Genomic DNA, 27,604 nt, shown 5'->3' with positions numbered 1-27,604 from the left:
ATTTCTAACTTTAATTATTAGACCATTTACCTTATAAAACTAAGTCCTTACGTCTGCTTTTTACATTCGTAAAAAGTGGAGGCCTTCACGCACGAACAAACCTGTCAAAAAACCGAAGTTCAACGCGTACGCGCTGCCTCAAACGTCGCAAGGGAACCGCCTCTTAACCCCTTGGTTCAGAGGAGAGGAAATGCCAGTTTTCCGCGCATGCGCTGTGCATGCTGAAATCCAGCACTTCCAATGGGCCCATGCGTGAGTACCCCGTCCGCACTCACGCGTTGGGACCGGAATTACTGGGCCATAATCTTTACCCAAAATGATTATAGTTAATGGTTGCTTTAGAATGCATCAACCACTCATTTTTACCAATGTAACTCACCTGAATATAGTAGCTACTTTTTGTGTGTTCCTAGCATAATTCAGTTGAATTCATCACAGTAACATTAAACTAGATGTATTTTGACATGGGTCGTCAACCAATCAAAACAGCTTGACAAATGTCACCAGATAATCTTGATTTTTAAACTGATTAGTGGAGTTTCAGAAGATCTGTGCACTCAAATGACATTCCAAGATTATTAGCAGGCACACTCAACTCACAGCTCCACACAACCTTCATTTCTCTCACAAACAGCTGTTAAAATATTATGTTAACACAACAGCCTTTATAAACAAACTAGCTGGGGGAGCCCGGCTTTGCCAGGGCTGTTTTGGGCCGGGCGGTTTAAATCGAGTCCCAGGCTTTGGGGCCTCTCTGTGTCCCTCTGTGAATCTGCTGCCGGGCAACATTTTAAATCGAGTCCCAGGCTTTTGGGCCCTGTCTCTGTGTCCCTCTCTCAATCTGCTGCCGGGCAACATTTCTACCTTTTAATACCTTGAAAGATGAAAGTGAAAGTACTTATAAAACGTTTTTGGTAAATCTTTTAAAAATAACATAAGAGATACTAACTTTTTCGAAGCTGGATGAGCAGATTTTGAGCTGGAAGTAAATGGGGTTTTTAGCTTGAGGCAATGGCTGCCACATCCCTGAGATGAAAATGATTAGTCCCGCCCACAGACGCAGTGATTGGCCAACCATCAGGCGACTGAACTGTAGGATTGGTCAATCGTGACGGCACAGGATTGGAGGAACCTTGACGTCAGTCAATCAATGCTAAGTAGCAGATAATGAGTTTAATTTTGAAGGTTTTTTGCATAAGGCGCGAACAATTTTCGTCCGACCGAAAAGTAAATATGCTTACGACCGTCCTGGAACCGTAAGCTTTCTTTGGAGGTAATGCACGCGTAGGTACGCTCTATAACTTTCGAGTGCATAGCCGGACAGACACACACCGGAGGACAGACAGACAGAACGATCCTTTTATATATATAAGATTAGCCCTCTAACTATTACCTCTGTGTTGAATTATGCAGGTAGGTAGAATTTTTAATAATAGGTAATAGCTCCCACTGAACATGTACAATAATACTACAATGAATCTATTATTTGTGTATCTCAAATCCTCTGCTTGTCTGTGTAGTCTAAGCACTGTGAGAAAACATACATCTTTGAAGAAAAAAGGTAAGTAAAACTATCCTGTATATGCAGAGTTGCAGGATACAAAATGGTTGGGAAGGCATGCAATGTGTGTAATCACTCTTAGTTTGCATGTACCTAAATCCTCTCAGCACACTTAACCTTTGTATTCCATTCATAACAATCCTTAATTGGATAAGTAAAAAGTCTCAGAAAAACTTAGGATGGATTTCAGAGGCAGACTCGGTCAAAGACAACAAAGTGAGTCTGAATTTATTTAAAACTCCATTTGAGGTGTGGATTATGTCAGACATGAATGCTAACAAAAATATGGAACAGTTCAATCTTACACTCCTCAAACAGGTTCCTCCCATCCGCTGTTGGCAGTTTGATAAAGTATCGCAGGAATGCCTTGTCTTTCCCTCTGCTACCAATGGGCCTTGATTAGTTCAATATCACTTAGCACCTTAGTTGCAAAAATGAGCCCAAGTACTTGAATAACCATGAGAATGACACCAAATGCACCAATTGGACCTACGTTACTAGTAAGCCAGCTAGTGAGGCGTGACATACACCCACGGAGATAGATATAATTCTGGGCCGTCACTTCTTCCATGTGTAAAGTGCCAAAGCCACACTGAGAGTTCATAACTGTGCCATTTTCTTGGGGGTTGATGCAACATGAAGAAGGTGCTCCACAAGCATGGACGCCAGGGGAGCTGCAATTAAAATACCTGCAAAAGAAAACGTATATCAGCAGCTTAGAAACATTTCACAAGTTCTGTTTTTTAACAGAAATAACATGCACTATTTGAATTCTTCCCCAATTTCTACACAAGACCATTTGCCTCTTTCAATGGAGAAGTACATGAGGCCTCATGATTCAGAGTGTTCCATAACTGCTGCCACTACTGCTGTGCCACAGGCTGTCAGGAAGAAAACGTTGTTGTGGGACGGGCAATTTCAATGGCACTGTCTACTCTTGTGAAACATTCCATTGACTAGCTGACATGAAAAATGATCAAAGTTAGCACGGCTAAAACTGTGGATATTAGTGGCGGCCACCAAAGTGAATCAAACATGCGACCATCATATAGGCAGTGAGTATCTCTCCTGGTGTGACATTAAGTTATAACTGGTAGAAAATACATTTTTGCACTTTTAAACCCTTTTTTTTTTAAAAGATGTAGTGTCCCTTTTTCAATGGCCTCATTGCCAATTTCAAGTCAATTTGTTCATTTTAAATAGTCAGTTATATGAACTCAATGAGCACAAATGTCTAATTTGGTTCATGGAATTTTGATATGCCTACAAAAATCTCAAATGACAAGCCAATATTTTGAATATGCATAAGTAAATATGAGTTTTATTTCATATGAAATTAAGCCAGCAGCATGTATCAAACACAAACACAAGGCCACAGAATGGCACCCACACTTTCATTACAGAATCATGTAAAGACACAGAAGGAGTTACCTAAAACTCCTGCAGGAGTAGGTAAGACCAGTTTCTCCTGCAGGAGTTTTAGGTAAGACCAGTTTCTCCTGCAGGAGTTTTAGGTACGACCAGTTTCTCCTGCAGGAGTTTTAGGTAAGACCAGTTTCTCCTGCAGGAGTTTTAGGTACGACCAGTTTCTCCTGCAGGAGTTTTAGGTAAGACCAGTTTCTCCTGCAGGAGTTTTAGGTAAGACCAGTTTCTCCTGCAGGAGTAGGTAAGACCAGTTTCTCCTGCAGGAGTTTTAGGTACGACCAGTTTCTCCTGCAGGAGTTTTAGGTAAGGGGACACAAGTTTAGTCAAAAATGAAAGTTTAATTTAGAATTTCATGAGCCATTCCAACACAGCCTTTCTCCCACAGGATGGTACAAATTGTGAAACTGGAACAAAATAAGTGAAAATGATTTTTTATAAATACCACATTGTGTTCAGGACTGAAGGAACAATTTTTTTTAACTATTCCTCTGACTTTTGTTTTCTTGTTGAGACCAAATCAGAAGCTTAGGACTTTCAGTTTACCATTGTGGGAAAGCTGACAGGTGTACAGTATGTACCACAGGGGACATTACATAAGACTGACCTAACAGCAGCCTGAATGTGCCCTATGGATAAATATACAGAACATTTATTAACTTTTCCCTACTGCTGATTTTATTCTAACTTCTCTCACTTGCTTTAGCTCTATACAATCCATGTACAGTTCTCCAGCCAAATCTCTGCCAGTACTGCACCTGAACCAATACCAGTTTCTCCTTTTGATAATTCTCTTCTTTTTAGGCAGTCCCTCAGAACTGAGGATGACTTACTTCCACACTAAAAACGAGTTCTCAGGTGACTGATGAGTCCAATGTGGGACCTACACTCTCTGTCACAGGTGGGGCAGATGGTGGTTGAAGGGGCGGGTGGGTGGGGTGCTGTTACATTGTTATAGTATCACATCGCTAAATGGAACTACTTTGGTATGGAACTACTTTGGTATGGTGTAGTTATATTGCTATGTGGCACACTGTGCAAGGGCAGTGCACAGTGCAGCGTCGGACATCTTGTATCACTCCACACCATGCGGCAGCACAGAAACAAGGCAAGAATACAGCTAGTAAAAGCAGTAACTAAAATAAGCTAAAAGTGTCTGTATTATTTATAGTATAAGAACACAAGGAGACACAACATGGTGGCAGCGGTATAAGTGAGTACAAAATTGTGCTATACGAACCACGAATAAGACGAAGAGTGATTTTATGAGCTGATTGTGAGTGCCGATGTCTGCGGTGATTTGAGAGTGAATCGTACGGGAAACTAAAATGACGACTGTGCAAATGCAACCCCTCATGAACTGGGAAGCCGACGATATAGTAGAAGCATTCCGCAAGTTCAAACAGAAATGTGAGCTTACATTCAAAAGCTTCCTGAAGGGTACTACCAATGAGGAAAAGGTTAGTTACATTCTGTTGTGGACAGGAGAAAAAGGTCTAGATTTGTATAATAGCTGGAGTTTGACTGAAGAGGAAAAAGAAAACCCTGCGACAATTTTTGACAAATTCAGCAACCATCTAGAGCCTAAATCCAATCACCGTATACACAGATACAAATTCCAGAGTCTAAGACAGGAACCCGGTGAAACAGCTGACAATTTCCTGACAAGGCTGAGAAATGAAGCCAGCAAGTGTAAATTTAAGGAAATGGAAGAAAGGCTTGTGGACCAGCTAATATGGGGGTCAGCGCATGTAGTGGTACAAAAAGCCCTGATAGGAAAAGAAAAGCTCAGAATAACAGAGGCTGTAGATACTGCGAGAGCTCATGAAGCCATGAAGCAGCAAATGAAAATGCTGATTTCTCAAACGGCTGACATGCGGACGGCTTCTGAGACGGACAACAGAGTGGATACAGTGAGAGAAAGTACAACACACAAAGACATGCACATGACAACGGGGGAAACATGTGCAGAAATTGTGGCAGACCGCACGATTACACAGACAAGAGGAAATGTCCAGCATATGGAACAAGCTGCAATGCATGTGGCAAACTAAACCACTGGGAAAAGAGGTGTAGAACGAGGAAAGAAGGAACATACATCAAAAACAAAGGCGGACAGCAGAACCAGAGAAAGAAACACAATATCCATGCCATGGATGAGCAGGATGATGATGATGATCACAACAATGCACTAAACATCGAAACCATAAAGATACAGCTTCACGAGATGTCCAGAGCGAAAAATACTCCGAAGAGAGAATTGCACACCATCATCCAAATCAAAATAAAAGGTCAACGGTCGGCCCAAAACCATCAACTTAAAGTTGAAGCTGGACACAGGGGCTCAGAGCAACATTCTCCCATTGAGACTGTACCAGCAGATCTTTCCCAAAAACCTGAGAGAAGATGGCTACCCGAAAAAGGGTTGTTTAAAGGCAAGTAATGTCATGCTGACAGCATACGGGGGGTGTGAGATTAAACAACTCGGAATAACCTTTATCAAAGGGACACATAAAAGAAAGAACATCAACTGCATGTTCTATGTCACCGACACTGAGGGGCCAGCGATCCTGGGATTAAACAGCTGCGAGAATTTGAGATTGATCTCAGTGCATCACGAGCTGACGGAAACGCCACGGAAGATAGACAGCAACACCCCACTGGAGAACCGCCCACAAATCAAGAGTAAAAAAGACTTGATAGACATGTATCCGGAATGTTTCGATGATACAGTGGGATGTTTCGGAGATTTCCAATACCACATCACCATCGATCCAGAGGTAAAGCCCGTTATCCATGCGCCACGAAAAGTACCCATCGAGCTGAAGACAAAGCTTGAAAGAGAGCTAAAGAAGATGGAAGAAAAGGGAGTGATCGTAAAGGTCACTGAACCCACAGACTGGGTAAACTCAATTGTGGTACGAGAAAAGTCAAACGGGCGTCTCAGAATATGTTTGGACCCCAAAGATCTAAACCAGGCAATAAAGAGGGACCACTATCCCACCCCAACGCTAGAGGAGATTACGCCATCACTGGCAGGAGCCAAGGTTTTCTCAAAACTAGATGCCAGAAATGGATATTGGAACGTGAAGTTGGATGAGGAATCAACAGCACTGACAACATTCAACACACCATTTGGGCGTTACAAATTCCTGCGGCTACCATTCGGGCTAAAGGTCAGTCAAGATATCTTTCAACAGAAAATAGACAAAACATAGAGGCTGTGAAGGAGCTACAGGAATAGCTGATGATATTCAGATCTATGGAGCAGATGAAAGAGACCATGACATGCACCTACATGAGGCCATGGAGAGTACCAGGAAGGCTGGCATCAAGTTAAATGCAGATAAGTGCATAGTTAAAGTCAAGGAATGCCAATTCTTCAGTATGATTTATACACCAGAGGGAGTCAAGCCAAATCCAGAGAAGATTGCGGCGATTGCTGAAATGAAACCACCCAAAGACAAGAAAGAGCTGAGGAGTTACCTCGGCTTGGTCCAATACATGAGGGCCTAGAAATTGAGTGGGGTTAGCGCCCAATTAGCGGCGCTGGAGGGCATTGCGCTGGAATTATAGCCGTTTCTGAAATTGACTTGGGCCTTACCATCGGCGTTAGCCGGTAGCGCTGCGCCGGCACCGATGACGTCATCGGTGTGCGCAGCGTCCCGGTTGCCGTGGTAACCCGGCCCCAAGCCCAAATTCAGTTGCGCCCACCTCGCCCGTGGCAGGCGCAACCAACGATTGTGGAAAGGATTCTTACACGCCTTTGCGCCGGCGCATAAAGGTGGAGCGGCGGCCGGCCGCGTTCCCGGCGGCCGCCTGCCCGCACCTCCCTTCCCGGACTCCTGCATCACCCCCCCCGCGGCCCTGATGTGTGTGTGCTGCGAGCCCGGCACTTCCGAGGTGCCGGGCTCAGATGTCGGGGGAATCCGCCGGTCAGTTGTCGGCTGCAGGCAGCTCCTCCTTAACAGAAGGAGGAGGCCTGCAGTTCCCCAGCCTGCCGCACCGCATCGGGTGCCGCAGCGGGGGATTAGCGCTGGAAAACCCAATTGAACGCCCGTTTTGAGGCGCTAAAACCCTCCTTTAGCGCCCGCCGCCGTCTGGGCCCGGCGCAACCGAATTTTCGTCGGGCGCTGCCGCATTAACACTGGCGCAAAATTTCTGGCGCTACAGCCCTGGCGAACCCACAACCCAATTTCTAGGCCGAGTTCTTTCATCCCACACATGTCGGAACATACAACAAATCTCAGAGAGCTATTGAAAGAAGACGCCGAATACCAGTGGTCTGAATCACACGAAAGGAATTTCAAACAACTTAAAGAATTGTTGTGCAAAGAAACAAATGTCATATTATGACAGAAGAAAACCAGTCACTCTGCAAGTAGACGCTTCTACCAGAGGACTAGGGGCAGCTCTGGCGCAGGAAGGAAAGCCGATAGCTTTCGCATCAAAGGCCTTGACATCAGCCGAGACGAGATACGCCAACATAGAAACAGAACTACTAGCAGTAGTTTACGGATGCGAGAAATTCCATACATACCTATCTGGCAGGCGATTTACAATAGAGAGTGACCATCGTCCACTAGAACAGATCTATAAGAAGAATCTGTGCAAAGCGCCCGCAAGACTGCAAAGACTACTTCTAAGGATCCAAAGCTATGACTTCACGCTTAAATATAAGCCAGGAAAGGAAATGGTGCTAGCAGATGCGTTGTCTCGATTGTCACCATATGAGAAACACGAGGTGGAGGGCCTAACAGTAAAAATCCACCACCTAGTGAATGTTACCCCTACAAAGCTCAGTCAAATCAGAGATGAGACTAGCAAAGATGAGGAGTTGCAACTACTCACACAACAAGTAATACAGGGGTGGCCGGAGAGAATCCAGCAGGTACAGGCGGCAATTCGTCAATACTGGACGATTAAAGACGATATTGCAGTAGAAGACGGTATTCTCCTTGCTGGATCGAGGATCATCGTGCCAAAGACGATGCAGACACAACTTCTCCATCTCATACATGAAGGCCACATGGGAGTGGAGAAATGCAAGCTGAGAGCCAGATCAGCTGTATACTGGATAGGCATGTACAAAAATATCGAACAGATGGTCTCTGCATGTGGTATATGCCAGAAATACAGAAATGCACAACAGAAAGAGGAGATGATACCTAGTGAAATACCGTCAAGACCATGGCACACTGTTGGGGCAGATCTCTTCATGTGCAATCAAGAATGGTATCTCATAGTGGCAGATTACTATTCCAAGTTTCCTTTTGTGAAAAGGATGAAAGACTTGGGAGCCACAACTACCACCAGGATTGCAAAGAGCTTGTTTGCTGAACAAGGAATCTCGGAAAAGGTAATCTGTGACAATGGAACACAGTTCACATCGAGTGAATTCAGAGCTCTGGCAGAAAAGTATGGGTTCAAAATAGTAACCTCATCCCCACATTTCCCAAGGGGACACGGGTTCATCAGACTATCAAGAGAACTCTCATCAAAAGTAGTGAGATGGGGGAAGACCAAGACCTTGCCCTCCTATCACTCAGATCAACACCACTGAAAGCAGACATGAAATCACCTGCGGAATTGCTGAATGGGAGGAAGTTTAAGACTACACTACCAGCAAAAATACATCCTCCCCAGGACCAGGAGGACTTCAGACAAAAGCTGGCAGAAGCACAAATCGTAGGAAGCAAACATTACGATAAACATGCAAAGACGCTACCAGAATTGCTGAATGGACAATCAGTGTATGTGCAAGATCCGGTGTTGAAAACCTGGAATCCAGCCAAGGTCATTGGAAAAGCTGATACTCCAAGATCCTACTTCGTAGAGACTGAACCTGGTAACCAATACAGACGGAACAGACTCCACATCAAACCTTCACCTGAACTAGATAAGCAGCAGACAACATCAGCAACATTGACAACACCAGAAACAAGCGCTACAAATCAAACAACCACAAGCATGCACACTCCAACTCCAAAGGCGACAGCAACAACAACAACGAGAGCGGAACACACCAAAACACCGCAGAGAGGAATGGTCACCACCAAATCCACAAGATGGAGGGACAACATCCAACCACCTGAGTGATATCGCGAATAAAAAAAAAACCTCACGATTCTTTGTAGTTGATAATACAGGAAACTTTGGTTTATCCGGAGGTTGCATGTCTGGAAACATCGATCTAATGGCAGAAATCAGCAGCCGTTTTGTTAGGTTTTTTTCTTTTTTTTCTTCTCCTAGCATTTTTTTTTTTTTTATAAACAGTCAGTCTCTGGAAAGCCTCTCTGAAGCTGTTGCTAAGCTACAGAGACGCTTCCAAGGTACGGGCCGATGGTTTACAAGCTGTTGCTAAGCAACAGTGTTTGTTGTCAGATACAGAGATGAAAACCTCCGTATCCTTCAACATTAGCGCTGGTCTGTCCGGAAGTTTTTATAGATCGGCATCACGCCGGTCCCGTTGGTGCCGGATATCGCGAAGTTTCCTGTAATAGTTTAGATATAATATTTGTTCATTTAAATTGTTAAATTTCATGTTTTAGTTTTTTGAGAAAAAGAGGGATGTTACATTGTTATAGTATCACATCGTTAAATGGAACTACTTTGGTATGGAACTACTTTGGTATGGTGTAGTTATATTGCTGTGTGGCACACTGTGCACGGGCAGTGCACAGTGCAGCGTCGGACATCTTGTATCACTCCGCACCATGCGGCAGCACAGAAACAAGGCAAGAATACAGCTAGTAAAAGCAGTAACTAAAATGAGCTAAAAGTGTCTGTATTATTTATAGTATAAGAACACAAGGAGACACAACACGCGCGCTCCTTCCGCTGTTTGCGCTTGGTTTCCGCTTGCTCCCAGCAAAGAGACTCGAGGCATTCAGTGCCTTCCCGGATGCTTCTCCTCCACTTTGTGCAGCCCTGGGCCAGGGATTCCCAGGTGTCAGTGGGGATGTTGCACTTTTTCAAGGAGGCTTTGAGGGTGTTCTTGAAGCGTTTCCTCTGCCCACCTGGGGCTCTCTTACTGTGTTGGAGCTCTGAGTAGAGCGCTTGTTTTGGGAGTCTCGTATCGGGCATGCGGATGATGTGGCCCGTCCATTGGAGCTGATCGAGCGTGGTCAAAGCTTCGATGCTGGGGATGTTGGCCTGAGCGAGAACACTGACATTGGTGCGCCTGTCCTGCCAATGGATTTGGAGGATCTTGCAGAGGCAGCGTTGGTGGTACCTCTCCAGTGCTTTGAAGTGCCTGCTGTACATGGTAATTCTAGCCAAATGGTCAGTGTGAGTAATATCAGGATTTCCCCTTTATATCCATGCTGATCTGTTGTCTATAATTATTAAATGAGAGATGTTTCACACAAAGCCCTGAGGTGGAAAAAAGTTGCACTTACAATTTGCAGTGGCGGTGTTAAAAGAGCGGCAGAGACCAGGTAGGTTTACCAATCTCCAATCTCCGAACTCAGAGGGAGGGAGAAAAGTAAAAAGTAATCGATGTGTGACGTCACCAGGAAGCAGGTAAGTGATTGGTTGGTGAGTATTTCTCTCTTTTTAAACTTTAACTCTGTGGTTTATAGTTTTTAAGCTCTCTGTGGTGTAGCGGGGACTGTTGGTAAACCAGGGTCCTTAAATATACCATTTAACTGTAGTGTAATTGGTGGGATTGATTTGATTTAATTTAATTTCAATTAATTAAAGGGTAAGTCATGACAGGAGAGCTCGACCTCGTGGTATGCTCCTCCTGCGCTATGTGGGAACTCAGGGACACTGCCTGTGTCCCTGACAACCATGTGTGCAGGAAGTGTGTCCAGTGCAGCTACTGGCAGACCGCATTGTGGTGCTGGAGCTGCGATTGGATACATACTGGACCATTCGTGATGCAGAGGACGTCGTGGATATCACGTTTAAGCAGTTGGTCACACCGCAGGCAAAGGTTGGACAGGCAGAAAGGGAAGGGGTGACCAACAGACAACTAGGTGCAGGCAGGTAGTGCAGGGGTCCCCTGTGGACATCCCCCTCTCAAACAGATACACCACTTTGAGTACTGTTGGAAGGGATGGCCAACTTCATGGCACCAGGGGTGGCTCTGCCGCACAGGACGGGAGGAAAAAGAGGGGTAGAGCTATAGTAATAGGGGATTCTATTGTAAGGGGAATAGATAGGCGTTTCTGCGGCCGCAAATGAGTCTCCAGGATGGTGTGTTGCCTTCCTGGTGCAAGGGTCAAGGATATCTTAGAGTAGCTGCAGAACATTTTGGAAGGGGAGGGTGAACAGCCAGTTGTCGTGGTGCATATAGGTACCAACGATATAGGTAAAAAATGGGATGAGGTCCTAAAAGCAGAATATGGGGAGTTGGGAGGCAAATAAAAAAATAGGACCTCAAAGGTAGTAATCTCAGGATTGCTACCAGTGCCACATGCTAGTCAGAGTAGAAATAGAAGGATATTTCAGATGAATACGTGGCTAGAGGAATGGTGCGAGGGGGAGGGATTCAAATTCCTGGGGCACTGGAACCAGTTCTGGGGGAGGTGGGACCAGTTCAAACCGGACGGTTTGCACCTGGGCAGGGCCGGAACCGATGTCCTAGGGGGAATGTTTGCTAGTGCTCTGGGGGAGGGTTTAAACTAAAATGGCAGGGGGTTGGGAACCTGAGCAGGGGGACAGAGGAAAGGGAAGCAAGGATAAAAACAAAAGATAGGAAGGAGAAAAACAAAAGTGGCAGTCAGAGAAATCAACGGTTTAAATCAAACATGGCCACAGTAAATAATAATTCGAATAGGTCTAAGAGCGTTAAAAAAACAAGCCTGAAGGCTTTGCGTTTTAATGCGAGGAGCATTCGTAATAAGGTGGATGAATTAGCTGCACAAATAGAGGTAAACAAATATGATTTGATTGGGATTACGGAAACATGGCTCCAGGGTGGCCAAGGCTGGGAACTCAACAACCAGGGGTATTCAATATTCAGGAAAAATAGGCAAAAAGGAAAGGGAGGTGGGGTAGCATTGCTGGTTAAAGAAGGGATTAACACAATTGTAAGGAAGGATATTCACCCTGATGATGTGGAATCTGTATGGGTAGAACGGAGAAATACCAAGGGGCAGAAAACGTTAGTGGGAGTGGTATATAGACCTCCAAACAGTAATGCGGAGGTTGGGGATGGCATTAAAAGGGAAATTAGAGAAGCGTGCAATAAGGGCACAGCAGTCATCATGGGTGACTTTAATCTACATATAGATTGGGCTAACCAAATTAGTAACAATAGTGTGGAGGAGGAATTCCTGGAGTGTTTACAGGATGGTTTCCTGGACCAATATGTTAAGGAACCAACCAGAGATCAGGCCATCTTAGACTGGGTATTATGTAATGAGAAAGGATTAATTAGCAATCTTGTTGTACGAGGCCCCTTGGGTCGGAGCGATCATAATATGATAGAATTCTTCATTAAGATGGAGAATGAAGTAATTGACTCAAAGGCTAGGGTCCTGAATTTAAATAAAGGAAACTATGATGGTCTGAGGCACGAGTTGGGTAGGATTGATTGGGGAATGTCACTCAAAGGGTTGACGGTGGATAGGCAATGGCAAACATTCAAAGACCACATGGATGAATTACAGAATTTGTTCATCCCAGTTTGGCATAAAAATAAAACAAAAAAAGTGACTCAACTGTGGCTAACAAGGGAAATTAGGGATAGCATAAGATCCAAGGAGAGGACATATAAATTGGCCAGAAAAAGCAGTAAACCTGAAGATTGGGAGCAGTTTAGGATTCAACAGAGGACAAAGGGATTAATTAAGAAGGGGAAAATAGAATATGAGATTAAGCTTGCAGGGAACATAAAAACTGACTGTAAAAGCTTTTATAGATATGTGAAGAGAAAAAGATTGGTGAAGTCAAGCGTAGGTCCCTTGCAGTCAGAATCAGGGGAATTTATAATGGGGAACAAAGAAATGGCAGACCAATTAAATACATATTTTGGTTCTGTCTTCACAAAGGACGACACAAATAACCTCCCAGAGATGTCGGGGTACATAGGGTCTGATGAAAGGGAGGAACTGAAAGAAATCAGTATTTGTAGGGAAATGGTGTTAGGGAAATTGATGGGATTGAAGGCCGATAAATCCCCAGGGCCTGATAATCTACATCCTAGGGTACTTAAGGAACTGGCCCTAGAAATAGTAGATGCATTGCTGATCATCTTCCAACATTCGATGGAATCTGGAACAGTACCCATGGATTGGAGGGTAGCTAATGTTACCCCACTATTCAAAAAAGGTGGTAGAGAGAAAACGGGGAATTACAGACCGGTAAGCCTGACATTGGTAGTGGGGAAAATGCTAGAGTCCATTATAAAAGATGTAATAGCAGAGCACTTGGAAAACAATGACAGGATCGGACAAAGTCAACATGGATTTACAAAAGGTAAATCATGCTTGACTAATCTACTGGAATTTTTTGAGGATGTAACTGGTAAAATAGATAAGGGAGAACCAGTGGATGTGGTGTATTTGGACTTTCAGAAGGCTTTCGATAAGGTGCCGCATAAGAGATTAGCGTGTAAAGTTAAGGCACATGGGATTGGGGGCAAGGTATTGACTTGGATAGAGAACTGGTTGGCAGACAGAAAGCAAAGAGTTGGAATAAACGGGTCTTTTTCCGAGTGGCAGGCAGCGACTAGTGGGGTACCGCAGGGATCGGTCCTTGGACCCCAGCTGTTCACAATATATATTAATGATCTAGACAAGGGAACTAGATGTAATATCTCCAAATTTGCAGATGACACAAAGCTGGGTGGGCGTGTATGCTGTGAGGAGGATGCCGAGAAACTCCAGGATGATTTGGACAGGTTGGGTGATTGGGCAGAAGCATGGCAGATGCAATATAACGTGGATAAATGTGAGGTTATCCACTTGGTGGCAAAAACAGGAAGGCAGATTATTATCTGAAAGGCAATAGATTGGGAGAAGGGGAAGTGCAACGAGGCCTGGGTGTCCTTGTGCACCAGTCGCTGAAGGTAAGCATGCAGGTGCAGCAGGCGGTTAAGAAGGCAAATGGTATGTTGGCCTTCGTAGCGAGAGGGTTTGAGTACAGGAACAAGGATGTCTTGCTCCAGTTGTACAGGGCCTTGGTGAGACCACACCTTGAGTATTGTGTGCAGTTTTGGGCACCTTATCTGAGGAAGGATGTTCTTGCCATGGAAGGAGTTCAGCGAAGATTCACCAGGCTGATACCTGGGATGGCAGGAATGACGTATGAGGAGAGATTGGGTCGATTGGGCTTGTACTCGCTGGAGTTTAGAAGAATGAGAGGGGATCTCATTGAAACTTATAAAATTCTGACAGGACTGGACAGACTAGATGCAGGAAGGATGTTCCTGATGGTCGGGGAATCCAGAACCAGGGGTCACAGTCTAAGGGTAAAGGGTAGGCCATTTAGGGCAGAAATGAGGAGGAATTTCTTCACCCAGAGAGTGGTGAACCTGTGGAATTCTCTACCACAGAAGGCAGTAGAGGCCAATTCATTAAATATATTCAAGAAGGAGTTGGATATATTTCTTAAGGCTAAAGGGATCAAGGGGTATGGGGAGAAAGCAGGGACCGGGTACTGAATTTGGATGATCAGCCATGGTCGCATTGAATGGCGGAGCAGGCTCGAGGGGTCGAATGGTCTACTCCTGCTCCTATCTTCTATGTTTCTATGTAACTTCTTCATCAGTTTCTCATTCCTCCCTATGAGGAAGCAGCTGGCCTCTACTTCACATCCCAATATGATGGCAGTGCTCTGATAGGGAACTTGAGAATGACAACAGACAAAAATAATATAAAAGGGAGGGCACAGAGGTAAAGTGTGTTGATGGACTAAAGCCCAGTGCCAGGGCATGGTGGGATATGGGTTCTCACCTGTCATTTTCTAAATAGTGAGTTCCGAATTAGAGAGGTACTGCTCCTTCCCCAAAGAAAGAGAGGTTAACCCAAATGGGAAAATATTGCTCTCAAACCTGATGGCTTATAACACTTGCCATAAACCCAACAACAGGGTTCCTTTGTGCCCAGTCTGCTGGGGCATGGCATGTGGTTGCCAAATGACCCAAACTGAGTTTGGGTGATTTTAGGCTTAAAATTTCAGGCTAATATTCTCAAGAAAGGGCACAATCTTTGGCTTTTGAATAAAAATGATTTTGCTGCTTCAGAACTTACTGCTGAATGCTACTCATCTTGTACACTTCGAGGCAGTGCTCAGTACTATGCCACCCTTCCCTTTTTGATATAGCTGATATAGAGGGAAATGGTGAGGGGAGGGCGTGGAAATAACCACAAGCCACCTTGACAGCTGCTGACAAAATACATCTGTCCCTCTTCTGCACCACTAACAAATGTTTCCTTATCACAGAGATAGGATCTTTCCTCTCCCTGACTATACAGCTATTTCATCTCACCTTGAATAAAACGAGAACCCTCAAAATCAAACCAGTATGTTCCTCCTATTGACGTGTCATCATTTCTTTTCACACCCACGCTACTTTTTCTTTCCTCCACCTACTGCTCGTCACCACAGTGCTGTCCTTTTATCAACTTCAAAGCTGGCTGCGGGGATGCCCAGGATGCTGCTGGCATCCCAATCCAGGCACAGTAGCACAAACGTTGACGGGCACTGGAACTATTATATCAGGAAGACGACCACAGAAATGCAAATGACAGCTAAAATGGATTTCAGCACTCGCCAATACTCATCATCAGCTGCCAGTTTTAAAATTCACTGTTCCATGCTCCCCTCAAAGCCACTAAAATCGATATTTTATGGAGTTTCCCCTGTGGCTGCCCCTTTAAGGATACTGCTGCCTTTAAGGCCCAGGAAGTACCCAGACCTCCTGCTCCCCTCCTGCCTCTATCCAATAGCACTTCCCCACATTTCCCCCACTACAAGCCTTCATTATTCAAAATAAGTCCCACAGGAAGTTCAGTGATGAAGTTGCAGTCCCATTAAGTGCGCTCAACCCAAATCGCTCCCCACCCCGGTCAGGGCTGGTAGAGGAAAATTGGGGCAAATGTTTGTTTCACCTAGATTCTGATTGAAGAGTGGTGGGCAGTGTGGGGGGGAATTCAAAGCGCAGAGAGTATTTTATAAACAATTAGCACAAAACTATAATAAAACCAGAAAATGCTGGAAATACTTTTCTGTTTTTATTTCAGATTTCCAGCATCCGCAGTATTTTGCTTTTGTATTAGCACAAAATGATAACGTTGCAGGCATAAAATGTTTCACCTGTGAGAAGTTACATCGTAAATATCCCAGAAATGAATTCGGTGAATTAAAAAGTAAACAGTAAACATTATGATGTAGCGAGGACAGATGTGATGGAACCCAGTGCCAGCCCCAATCTCTAACCTGTAACTTCTCCTGGCAATGTTTACGAGCTGTGCACCTCCAGGGCCCACACTGACACAGCAGCACATGTAAAGGAAGTGCCAAATAAGTCTATGTGCTGGTGTATAGAACTGAATAAAGAGGAAAGCTATTGTAGGAAGCATCGCTCGTGTTTTAACAGCTTGCCTCAAACAGTTATCATTGTTCAACATTCCCACTGTGGCTGGAATTAGATGATAAATGTCAACATTTGCCTGTTGAAACAAATGCAAGGGTATCGTTCACCATGAGTTTTCAGTTAGCAAAACCATGGGTAGAAAAACTGCTGGGGTGGGGGGGGGGGGGGGGCGGGGGTGGGCGGTGCTGGCTGTGAAGCAACAATATTCAAAAAAGGTGGTAGAGAGAAAACAGGGAATTATAGACTGGTAAGCCTGACATCAGTAGTGGGGAAAATGCTAGAGTCCATTATAAAAGATGTAATAGCAGAGCACTTAGAAAACAGTGACAGGATCAGACAAAGTCAACATGGATTTACAAAAGGTAAATCATGCTTCACTAATCTACTGGAATTTTTTGAGGTTGTAACTGGTAGAATAGATAAGGGAGAACCAGTGGATCTGGTGTATTTGGACTTTCAGAAGGCTTTCGATAAGGTCCCGCATAAGACTTTAGTGTGTAAATTTAAGGCACATGGGATTGGGGGCAAGGTACTGACTTGGATAGAGAACTAGTTGGCAGACAGGAAGCAAAGAGTTGGAATAAACGGGTCTTTTTCCGAGTGGCAGGCAGTGACTAGTGGGGCACCGCAGGGATCGGTCCTAGGACCGCAGCTATTCACAATATATATTAATGATTTAGATGAGGGAACTAGATGTAATATCTCCAAGTTTGCAGATGACACAAAGCTGGGTGGGCATGTGTGCTGTGAGGAGGATGCTGAGAAACTTCAGTATGATTTGGACAGGTTGGGTGATTGGGCAGAAGCATGGCAGATGCAATATAACGTGGATAAATGTGAGGTTCTCCACTTTGGTGTCAAAAACAGGAAGGCAGATTATTATCTGAATGGCAATAGATTGGGAGAAGGGGAAGTGCAACGAGACCTGGGTGTCCTTGTGCACCAGTCGCTGAAAGTAAGTATGCAGGTGCAGCAGGCGGTTAAGAAGGCAAATGGTATGTTGGCCTTCGTAGCAAGAGGGTTCGAGTACAGGAACAAGGATGTGTTGCTGCAGTTGTACAGGGCCTTGGCGAGACCACACCTTTATTATTGTGTGCAGATTTGGTCGCCGTATCTGAGGAAGGATGTTCTTGCCATGGAGGGAGTGCAGCGAAGATTCACCAGACTGATACCTGGGATGGCAGGAATGACGTATGAGGAGAGATTGGGTCGATTGGGCTTATACTCGCTGGAGTTTAGAAGAATGAGAGGGGATCTCATTGAAACTTATAAAATTCTAACAGGACTAGACAGACTAGATGCAGGAAGGATGTTCCCGATGGCGGGGGAGTCCAGAACCAGGGGTCACAGTCTAAGGATAAGGGGTAAGCCATTTAGGACAGAGATGAGGAGGAATTTCTTCACCCAGAGAGTGGTGAACCTGTGGCATTCTCTACCACAGAAGGCAGTTGAGGCCAATTCATTAAATATATTCAAGAAGGAGTTAGATATATTTCTTAAGGCTAAAAGGATCAAGGGATATGGGGAAAAGGCAGGGACAGGGTGCTGAATTTGGATGATCAGCCATGATCTCATTGAATGGCGAAGTAGGCTCGAGGGGCCGAATGGCCTACTCCTGCTCCTATCTTCTATGTTTCTATGTTTCACAATTGATGGTGAACTTGGGTCCTTAACATTTCTGTCAAAGCACTGTGCATAAATAAACCCCTGGGGACTCCCTCCTCAGCCAGAAAACGGCGGACTTTCCAACACAACCATTGACAATCCTGTCAGGATGTGTATCCTTCTTTCAGGGAATGGGTCTGTCTTTGTGAAGACGCTGCCACGCTTAGGCTGGTGCTTAGGCTGGTGTTTAGATATGAAGGGGAACAGCAAAGTGCACTTTATACCAAAAGATGGAAAAGTCAAACTGATAGTTTCAGGTAGAAGACTGTTCAAAACAAATTTGTTAAACGACATATGTTTATGCCCGATAGCCAAGCACAGTGAGCATTTTAAACAGTGATAGTTGTTTGATTCAGCCTGCTATAATCCGGGGGATGTGCCCATCAGGTAACCAACCGACCTTAACCCTGGCTATTCTCACATTTAGTGGCTGATTGATGCAGGCGATGATCCACTTCCACCCGAAACCTGTTGGTGTGACGGAAAGACTGCCTGAAATAATAATCTCCCCCGATAAAAGTCACCAAAAGGACAGGGTTCACTCGACATGCAACTCTGCAACAACTGTTATGCAGAAGTGAGATCCGATTACTTTGAAGCCCAGGCTACATGCAGATTATATAAAATGGATGAGAAGGTTTTGTAAATACCGCTGTTATCTACTCACAGGTTTAGCTCCCAGTCGTGGTAGGACTGGACCCCGCAGCACTTCAACCCTTTTTGGATCTCGTTCATAATAAATCGGAGGTCCGGATCGTCCTGATACCTCTGGATACCCAGGATCATCCCATTCTCCAGGTGCTGCTCTATTCTGTCCCTCAGGACATAGACCACGATCCCACCGATTATCTCCACCGTCACGAATATTAGGATACCGACGGTGAAGAATTTCAGCAAGCATTGGTTCTCCCTCAGGGCCCCAATGCACCCAGAGAAAGACATGGTGCCGACGACCAGTCCCACAACCACGAACACCAGCATGGGGTCTGTACTGAGATTGGTGATCTTGTCCGGGTCCAGGGATTCCTTGTCTATCAGTCCCCAGACCCCGATCCCAAGCATCAAATAGCCCAGGACGGTAAACATGAAGTTGAACAGGAACATCACGTACTTGATGCAGCCGTTGACTTTGTTGACCTCATGGTGCCGATGGTGTTGGTGGCGGCTCCGCTGTTGGCTGTCGCTCTCCGCTTCAGCACCGCCCGCCTGAGGACAGCGACCGCACATCGCCGGCACCATCTCACCATTGTGGAGCCGATCTTCCTGTCGGGATGGAGACAGGGAGGGAAACAAAAAAACAAGAGGGGGATTAGTGAAAGATCAGACTGACTGGAGATCAGACATTTAGATCTGGTTTTGTCACTGGGAGAACGTCGGAAAGCAGTGGAACTGTGCCCACACGGCGCCGTCCATTCGGTGTTGGCGATTCAGCGCTCACAGCAGTCTGGCTACCGCTCAAAAGCTGATCGCTTCCAACAAACTAACTCAGCTAAAAGGGCTTTGCACAACGTGTAACCTTGATTCCGACAGTGCGCCATTAGAAAAGCCCACAAAACAACATGACATACACCACTTTGTTGTGTTCACTGAATCTAGTAAAGTGAATTCCTACTCTCACACACATTTCATTCTCACATATTCACGAATTGTCACTCACACATAAATTCACAGTCGCGCATTCATACATATTCTGTGCCAAATATACTCACATAGGTCAAATATAGCGGCACACATGCACTCCTACCGTACACAATTACTCATACAATCACTCTGTTTACTCGGTCACTCACCTAGACACGGTAATGTATCACACTCGTGTCCATCGGATACTTGCTTTCTTTCACTCTAACAGTCACACTGTTTCAATTGAACGCACTCACACATTCCATTCACAGCTCATCAATGCTATGGAGGGCAGCTGGGTTGCAGCTTAAAGAGTTAGACAAATTGAATTGAAAATAGCAAACGGGATTCATGTAACATTCATTTAATTGTTCATTCTCAAGCAGTAAAAAAAACACGCGTGTCTCACTCTCCAGGTCTTTCTGTTTATTTGCCAACAATCTTTTCTCTCTCTTCCTGCATTTATCAAGAAGTAGAGTGAGAGAAGATTGCAGAGAGCAAAATGCAATTTCGATTGTCTGCTCCAACAAATTGAAAAGTCGTGATTAAGAACATGGTTTGAATATGATTTTAACATATCTGTCAACAGCAGCGATACATTAAAACATTTTATAGGAGAGAGAGATGCATTTAGTGCATACCTGTAGGGCATCATGTTTCAAGTGAATGCAAGACAAAAATAATCGCTTCCTTTAAAACTAACATACTGATTGGCTCAAATATTTGATTGATGAAATAGAAGTTATCAAAAGTCACTTCCACTTATTAGGGTAGGAAAAGCTATGAATCAGCAACGAGAAACTACCATAAAACCACTCAATCAAATTGCTTCTTCCTTTTCAAATCCAACAGTCTGGAACTATCAACTACCACAACCAAATTGCTCAAAACAAATTCAAGCTTCTTTCAGCTGCCATTTTCCTCCCTGATTCAAGTCAGTATATGCAAGTTTTAAAAAAAGACACTGAAAATCCACAACTGTTCTAGTGGACACTCACCATAAATCCATAAGTTTGGTGGAGTCTGTCAGAACAGTCACAAACTTGCCTGGGAGCCAGATATGCCAAGTATGGACTTAAGGTAAAGTTTCCTTAATGGCCTTGTGGGGCCAGACCGAAGTTAACAGCATTGTTTCCTTCTCCAGCAAGCCAGGATACTGTGGAGAGGATTGCTTAAGAGTAAAAACTCTACCTCTGGCAACACCAACAATCACTCACCAATTCCATCATTAACTCTCCCACTTGCACGCAGCAGTCCAGAGACTCCCACTCGAGTGAATATGGATAGTGTAGATGAGGAGTTGACATATAGTGAGACACAGCACAAAGAAGAAAGAAAAAAGAAAGATTTGCATTTATATAGTGTCTTTCATGACCTCAGGACGTCCCAAGTAAGCCAAAGGATACAAATATGAAAGTAGAGCCTGGTGCAGTTGAGCATTGATGTAAGACATGTCAGCCCCTAGCTGTGGAACAAATGGAGGATTGTCTCAGGGGTCTTGCCATGAAGAAAATTATGCCAGTATATCAGTAGACACATATGGAGGTTCAGCGTGGCCTCTTCCAAGATATGTGGCAAATGGCTGGTATAGTGGTGGAGTCCATTGCCCTGTTGTGCACCAATTTCTTGAGGAGTTCAACTCATTGCAGGACAGTGTAGAGAAAGAGGCAGCTGCAGAAGCATCTGCAAATCTTCCTGTTCTTCACGAGAGATCCAAGCAAATCAATCAACTCAGCATAGAGGTACTGAGGTCTTGGGGGACCAAATTACAAAGTATACAGAGCAGCATCTCGGAGGGACTAAGGATATTGGTTGACTCTCTGTGATTTAAGGATCTTTCTGAGTCCATGAAGCCCGTTCCACCACTGATTGTTGGAAACCAGAATCCTGTTCTTAGCACCAGTGGAGGAGCTAGTGTGTGTGCCTCTGAGGTTACTTCCCCTCATGGTAACAGCAGAGAGGAGCACTCTATCAGCTCCCCACAGAGGCCTTCATCTTTGCTGGATCAGGGCATTAAGAAACCCATGGCACAGAGTCAGCCTGCCCTGTGTCCATCTGAGCTCTCTGGGGCCCTGAGAGAAGGGAAGCCACCATCCCAAGAAGCTCATAATATTTTGCACTAACCATCTACAACCCAGGTCCTCGCAGGACATGTAGAAGAATTGTTAGAATACAGCAGAAAAAAGCTTTCAACAGCCAGAAGCTGATAGTGGAGACTGTGGCTGAATTCAAACAAAGGTGTACAGAATAACAACAACAACAACATAAACTTGTGTTTATGTAGCGCCTTTAACACAGTGCCTCGCAGGAGCATTATCAAACAAATTTTGACACCGAGCCACATAAGGAGATATTAGGACAGGTGATAAAAAGCCTGGTCAAAGGTGTAGGTTTTAAGGAGCGTCTTAAATGAGAAGAGAGTGGGGTGGAGGTAAGGTTTAGGGAGGGAATTCCAGACCTTAGGGCCTAGATGGCTGAAGGCATGGCTGCCAATGGTGGAGCGATGAAAATCTGGAATGCGCTAGAAGCCAGAATTAGAGGAGTGTAGAGATCTCAGAGGGTTGTAGAGCTGGAGTAGGTTACAGAGATAGAGAGGAAGGTATTGACACCTGGCTGAGATGGGGTTACAATTTAGAAACATAGAAACATAGAAGATAGGAGCAGGTGTAGGCCATTCGGCCCCTCGAGCCTGCTCCGCCATTCAATGAGATCATGGCTGATCATCCAAATTCAGTACCCTGTTCCTGCCTTCTCTCCATATCCCTTGATCCCTTTAGCCTTAAGAAATATATCTAACTCCTTCTTGAATATATTTAATGAATTGGTCTCTATGGCCTTCTGTGGTGGAGAATTCCACAGGTTCACCACTCTCTGGGTGAAGAAATTCCTCCTCATCTCTGTCCTAAATGGCTTACCCCTTATCCTTAGACTGTGACCCCTGGTTCTGGACTCCCCAACCATCGGGAACATCCTTCCCGCATCTAGTCTGTCTAGTCCTGTTAGAATTTTATAAGTTTCAATGAGATCCCCTCTCATTCTTCTAAACTCCAGCGAGTATAAGCCCAATCGACCCAATCTCTCCTCATACGTCATTCCTGCCATCCCAGGTATCAGCCTGGTGAATCTTCACTGCACTCCCTCCATGGCAAGAACATTCTTCCTCAGATAAGGCGACAAAAACTGCACACAATACTCAAGATGTGGTCTCACCAAGGCCCTGTACAACTGCAGCAAGACATCCTTGTTCCTGTACTCAAACCCTCTCGCTACGAAGGCCAACATACCATTTGCCTTCTTAACCGCCTGCTGCACCTGCATGCTTACCTTCAGCGACTGGTGCACAAGGACACCCAGGTCTCGTTGCACTTCCCCTTCTCCCAATCTATTGCCATTCAGAGAATAATCTGCCTTCCTGTTTTTGACACCAAAGTGGATAACCTCGCATTTATCCACGTTATATTGCATCTGCCATGCTTTTGCCCAATCACCCAACCTGTCCAAATCATACTGGATTTCTCAGGTAAAGCTTGCCCTACCATCACTCACCAAGGGAACCATTCTTCACCTGTCATCCTAAACAGCGAGTGTCAGCTGACTATTCTACTGTGTGACTCCCAATCTCGTCTTCGACCCCACACCCACCGCACACACACCTCCCGGCAGGGGCTGCTGGATAACGATCATGAGCAAGAACCCTAACTGCACCCACCCCTCACACTTCCCCAGCCCAGGAACTCTGTAGCTGAAAATAGTTACGTCAGCAGAGACATTCCTGGTTGTTAATGGCTCAGCAGGACACTGGATTGTGCATTTGCCCACTGGGCTGCTGGGGGATGTGGGAAGATGCCTTATCAGGCCTCCACTTCCCTGGGGAGCAGCTCCGACAGGAGCAGTTAGAGGGGCAGACCATGTGTAACCTTTGATCTGCAGTCAGTGAAACAGAGGGGTACACTGAGTTTGCTGAACTGGAAATATTTCTTAGCAGTCATCATATAGGAACAGGAGGATGCCCCTCGAGACTGCTCCACAATTCAATTAGAACATGGTTGATCTGTATCTCAACCCCATTTACCCACTGTTATAAATCTCATCATCATGAAGAAACGACTCATGAAATAACACTGGACGGCCAGCTGGTGGTGCCGTCCAAGGAGTATAAATACTCGGGCGTGGGCCCAGCTTGACCAGGGGCATTTTGTAAGACAGGAACTAGTGAAGTACAACTAGACCTCCATGTTTTGAAACAAGTTGATTAAAGCCTTGCTTTATACTCGAACCAAGTGCGTAGTGAGTTTTATTACGTCACCCGCCTTTGATCCATAACCCTTGATGCCCTTACCTAACAAAAATCTATCGATCTCAGTCACACTACACAATCCAGTTTCCCTGGCTTTGCCAACTATACTTACTTGCTTTTTACAAAAAGTCTGACTTGCTGTGATGAATCCTTTTTGAATTGACTTATTTTCTTTGATTTCTATTGGTCCTTTTTAAACTTGATCAGCCATGATCTCATTGAATGGCGGAGTAGGCTCGAGGGGCCGAATGGCCTACTCCTGCTCCTATCTTCTATGTAAACTTGTTCCCAAGCCTTTACCGCTGCTGCTGTGAAATCTTTACATCAATGCATGTATAAGTGGTGCAGTTTAATCTGAGCTCCAATTTCTTGACCGTCACTTTGGGGAAGCACTCACCACACTCAGAAATACATAGTGGCATGTTTATTATCACATCCACAATATGCCACCAGGCCAACTTTATTTTTTACTAAAATAATTTTAAAAGAATAGTTTTAGGGCCCCTACAATAATATATAAAAGTGAAAGGGATTCCAAGGCCGCAAAGTCAGGTTCAATGTGAAATGCGGCCATCAGTTATAGTGTTCAGCACTGAGCCACTGTTAGTAGAGTGAACATACCACAGCAGAGCCCCTCACCATGGATCGTGAACAATGCTACAGATCTATAGGTGTAGGACTGCTCTCCATTTCTGTTACATTTTCTTTAAAAAATATTATTAACATTTTTGGTAAATTAAAACTAAAGGGTGTTCAGGGATAGAATAATGTTGCATTATCATTCTATACAATTGCCATAGCTGTTCAAGACATAAAGTCAACAAAGCATTCCTTGTATCAGTCACCAGTTCATTTCCACATAATGCCTGGTGGGCAGATCATAAGATCTTGTCCCATGAGCTCTCTTAATAATGTTAAAGGCAATTTGCATAAATCTAAACAGAAGGATTACTGTACTAAGAAACGTCCAAAACATTTTACTTTAAAAGGCACATAGTTGTAAATATAAAAAGTGTTTTCATATTTTCTTTATCTGATTAGCTCTGAACCCTCCTCTCTCTAGTTTCTCCCCATCTCCCCCAAAGCCTCTCCCAGCATTTCTCATCCTGAGGTCTACCTCCAGCTCTATTGACCCCATTTCCACTAAACTTATGATCATCCAACTTCCCTTCCTGGTTCTCATGCTAGCTGACATTGTAAATGACCTCGTTCCTCAGGCACTTTCCCCCTTCCTTTCAAGATTACCATCATCACATCCTCCTCAAAAATCCACCCTTGAACCCTTTATTCTCACTAACTACTGCCCCATCAAACATTCTTTTCCTCCCCAAGGTCCTTGAACATGTTCTCATCTCCCAGATATGTGCCTATCTCTCCCGTAACTCCCTTCAATCTCTCCAATCAGGTTTCTGTCCCTCCTACAGCACCAAATTAACCCTGACCAAAGTCACAAATGATGTTCTCTGTGACTAACCTCGCAGCAGTCTTTGATACAATCGATCACACCATCCACTTTCATCGCCTCTCCTCTGTTTTCTAGCTCAGTGGGACAGCCCTTACTTGGGTTCGACTCTTACCTATCAATCATAACCAGAGCACCTCTAACAGTAGCTTCTCTTCCCTCTTGGCACCATCACCGCAGAGGTTATCCAAGGATCCATCCTTGGCCCCCATCCTCTTCATCTATGTGCTGCCCTTGGCAAACCCATCCTCAGACATGGGGTTAGCTTCCACCTGTATGCCCTTCCTTATCTCTGTAATCTCCTCTAGCCCTTCAACCGCACAACCATACTTTGTTCCTCTGATTCTGGCCACATGTACAGCTGTGACTCTTCTTTTGCCTTATCATTGGTGGCCATACCTTCAGCTACTTATGCCCCATGCTCTGGAATTACCTTTCGAAACTTCTCCACCTCACCTCCTTTAAGAGTCTCCTTAAAAAACATCTCTTCACCCAAGCTTTTGGTCACCCCCCTAATCTCTGCATCTTTGATTCGACATCCATTTTTTCTACATTAAAGACACCATGGCCTAGAAATTCGGTGGGCTGCACCACCAGTTAGTGCCCAAAGAGGGCACTTAGTGGGTTTAGCGCCACTGGCCACGCCTCCCGCGAAATTTAGGGGGGCGCTAATGGCGGCGTTAGCCTGTAATGCTGCGCCGCCACCAATGATGTCATCGGTGTGCGCAGCGCCCCGCTACTGCCCTGATCGTGAAATTTGGTAGCATCCCCCGCTGTAACGCTGGTCGCAATTTGCGACCGGTTCAGGGGGGCCTACCTGCGGCAGTAGAGGCGCTAATTAAAGGAGAGGTGCGGGGCGGCCATTTTTTTTGCTGGCCGCCTGCCAGCACCTCTTCGCACCGCCGTCCCCGGCCTCCTGAGCCCCCCCCCCCCCCCGTGTTGTGCCGGCTGTGTCCCAAGAGCCCGGCACTTCTCCTCGGTGCCGGGCTCTTTTGCCGGCACTCGCAATCTCCGATCGCGCTGCAGCAGGCCCCTCCCCTTTAAGAAGGGGAGGAAGGCCTGCAGTACCGCAGCACGCCGTGCTGCAGCGTGTGGCGCTGCGGCACGTTGCGCTGCAATTTTCAGTTGCAGCGCCCCAAGAGGGATGCGGGGCGCCTCGAGCAGCGCCCCGCTTCCGTTTGGGGCGCTGAAACTGAATTTCCGGCTGGCGCTCGCGGCTCTTTCCGGGGCGGTACTTCTGGCGCCCAGGCGAGACTGGCACCCCAAACAGGGCGCCACCGCATTTCTAGGCCTATATGTTTTTACAATCACTATGCATGTTGTTGTTTTTATTATTACAGGTAAGGTTTCTTTCAGATCCTTGACCAGATTATACCCTATGGAAAAAGCTGAAATATTTTTCCAAACTGATAGGCTATATTTTGATATATTGGAAGATAGGGGAACAGCCAGTGATGTACTAAAAATGTAAGTGTGGGAACTACATAAGAACATAAGAAATAGGAGCTGGAGTAGGCCATTCAGCCCCTTGAGCCTGCTCCGCCATTCAATAAGATCATGGCTGATCTGATCTTGGCCTCAGATCAGATCTTTCCACTTTCCTGCCCGCTCCCCATACCCCTTGACTCCCCTGTAGCTCAAATATCTGTCTATCTCCACCTTGAATATATTCAATGACTCCGCCTCCACAGATCTCTGGGGTCGAGAATTCCACAGATTCATGACCCTCTGAGAGAAGAAATTCCTCCTCATCTCCGTTTTAAATGGGCGACCCCTTATCCTGAAACTATGCCCCCTAGTTCTAGATTCCCCCACGAGGGGAAGCATCCTCTCTGCATCTACCTTGTCGAGTCCCCTCAGAATCTTATATGTTTCAATAAGATCACCTCTCATTCTTCTAAACTCCAATGAGTATAGGCCCAACCTTAAATTTTACAATTTATTATTACTTTTTTGAGGAGGTGATGTGACAGGAATTTTTTTTTGGTCTTCCACTTGGGCATTGCCAGTGCAGTGGACTGGTAC

General features: G+C 45.2%; 1 protein-coding gene across 2 annotated transcripts; it reads right to left on the bottom strand.

The window, feature by feature from the left end:
* Positions 1–1,768: 1,768 nt before the first annotated feature.
* On the bottom strand, positions 1,769–20,993 carry LOC147102818 (tetraspanin-10-like). Of its 2 annotated transcripts, none has more exons than XM_085963664.1 (3): positions 20,819–20,993; positions 18,865–19,460; positions 1,769–2,250 (listed from the first exon to the last, which is right to left on the bottom strand). In XM_085963664.1, exons 1-3 carry the CDS (start codon positions 20,819–20,821, stop codon positions 1,944–1,946), a joined length of 906 nt encoding a protein of 301 aa, XP_085819790.1. In that variant the 5' UTR covers positions 20,822–20,993; the 3' UTR covers positions 1,769–1,943. The 2 variants fall into 2 exon arrangements, with proteins under 2 accessions (XP_085819790.1, XP_085819791.1); XM_085963665.1 differs by lacking the exon at positions 20,819–20,993 and adding an exon at positions 19,988–20,084.
* Between the last annotated feature and the right edge of the window lie 6,611 nt (positions 20,994–27,604).

The sequence above is a fragment of the Somniosus microcephalus genome, chromosome 21 (genome assembly GCF_052327205.1).
Source record: "Somniosus microcephalus isolate GS21.2 chromosome 21, FLI_Smic_1.0, whole genome shotgun sequence".
NCBI classification, from domain to species: domain Eukaryota; kingdom Metazoa; phylum Chordata; class Chondrichthyes; order Squaliformes; family Somniosidae; genus Somniosus; species Somniosus microcephalus.
The sequence above is the reverse complement of the archived record's forward strand: the minus strand, read 5'-3'. Positions and strand labels throughout refer to the sequence as shown.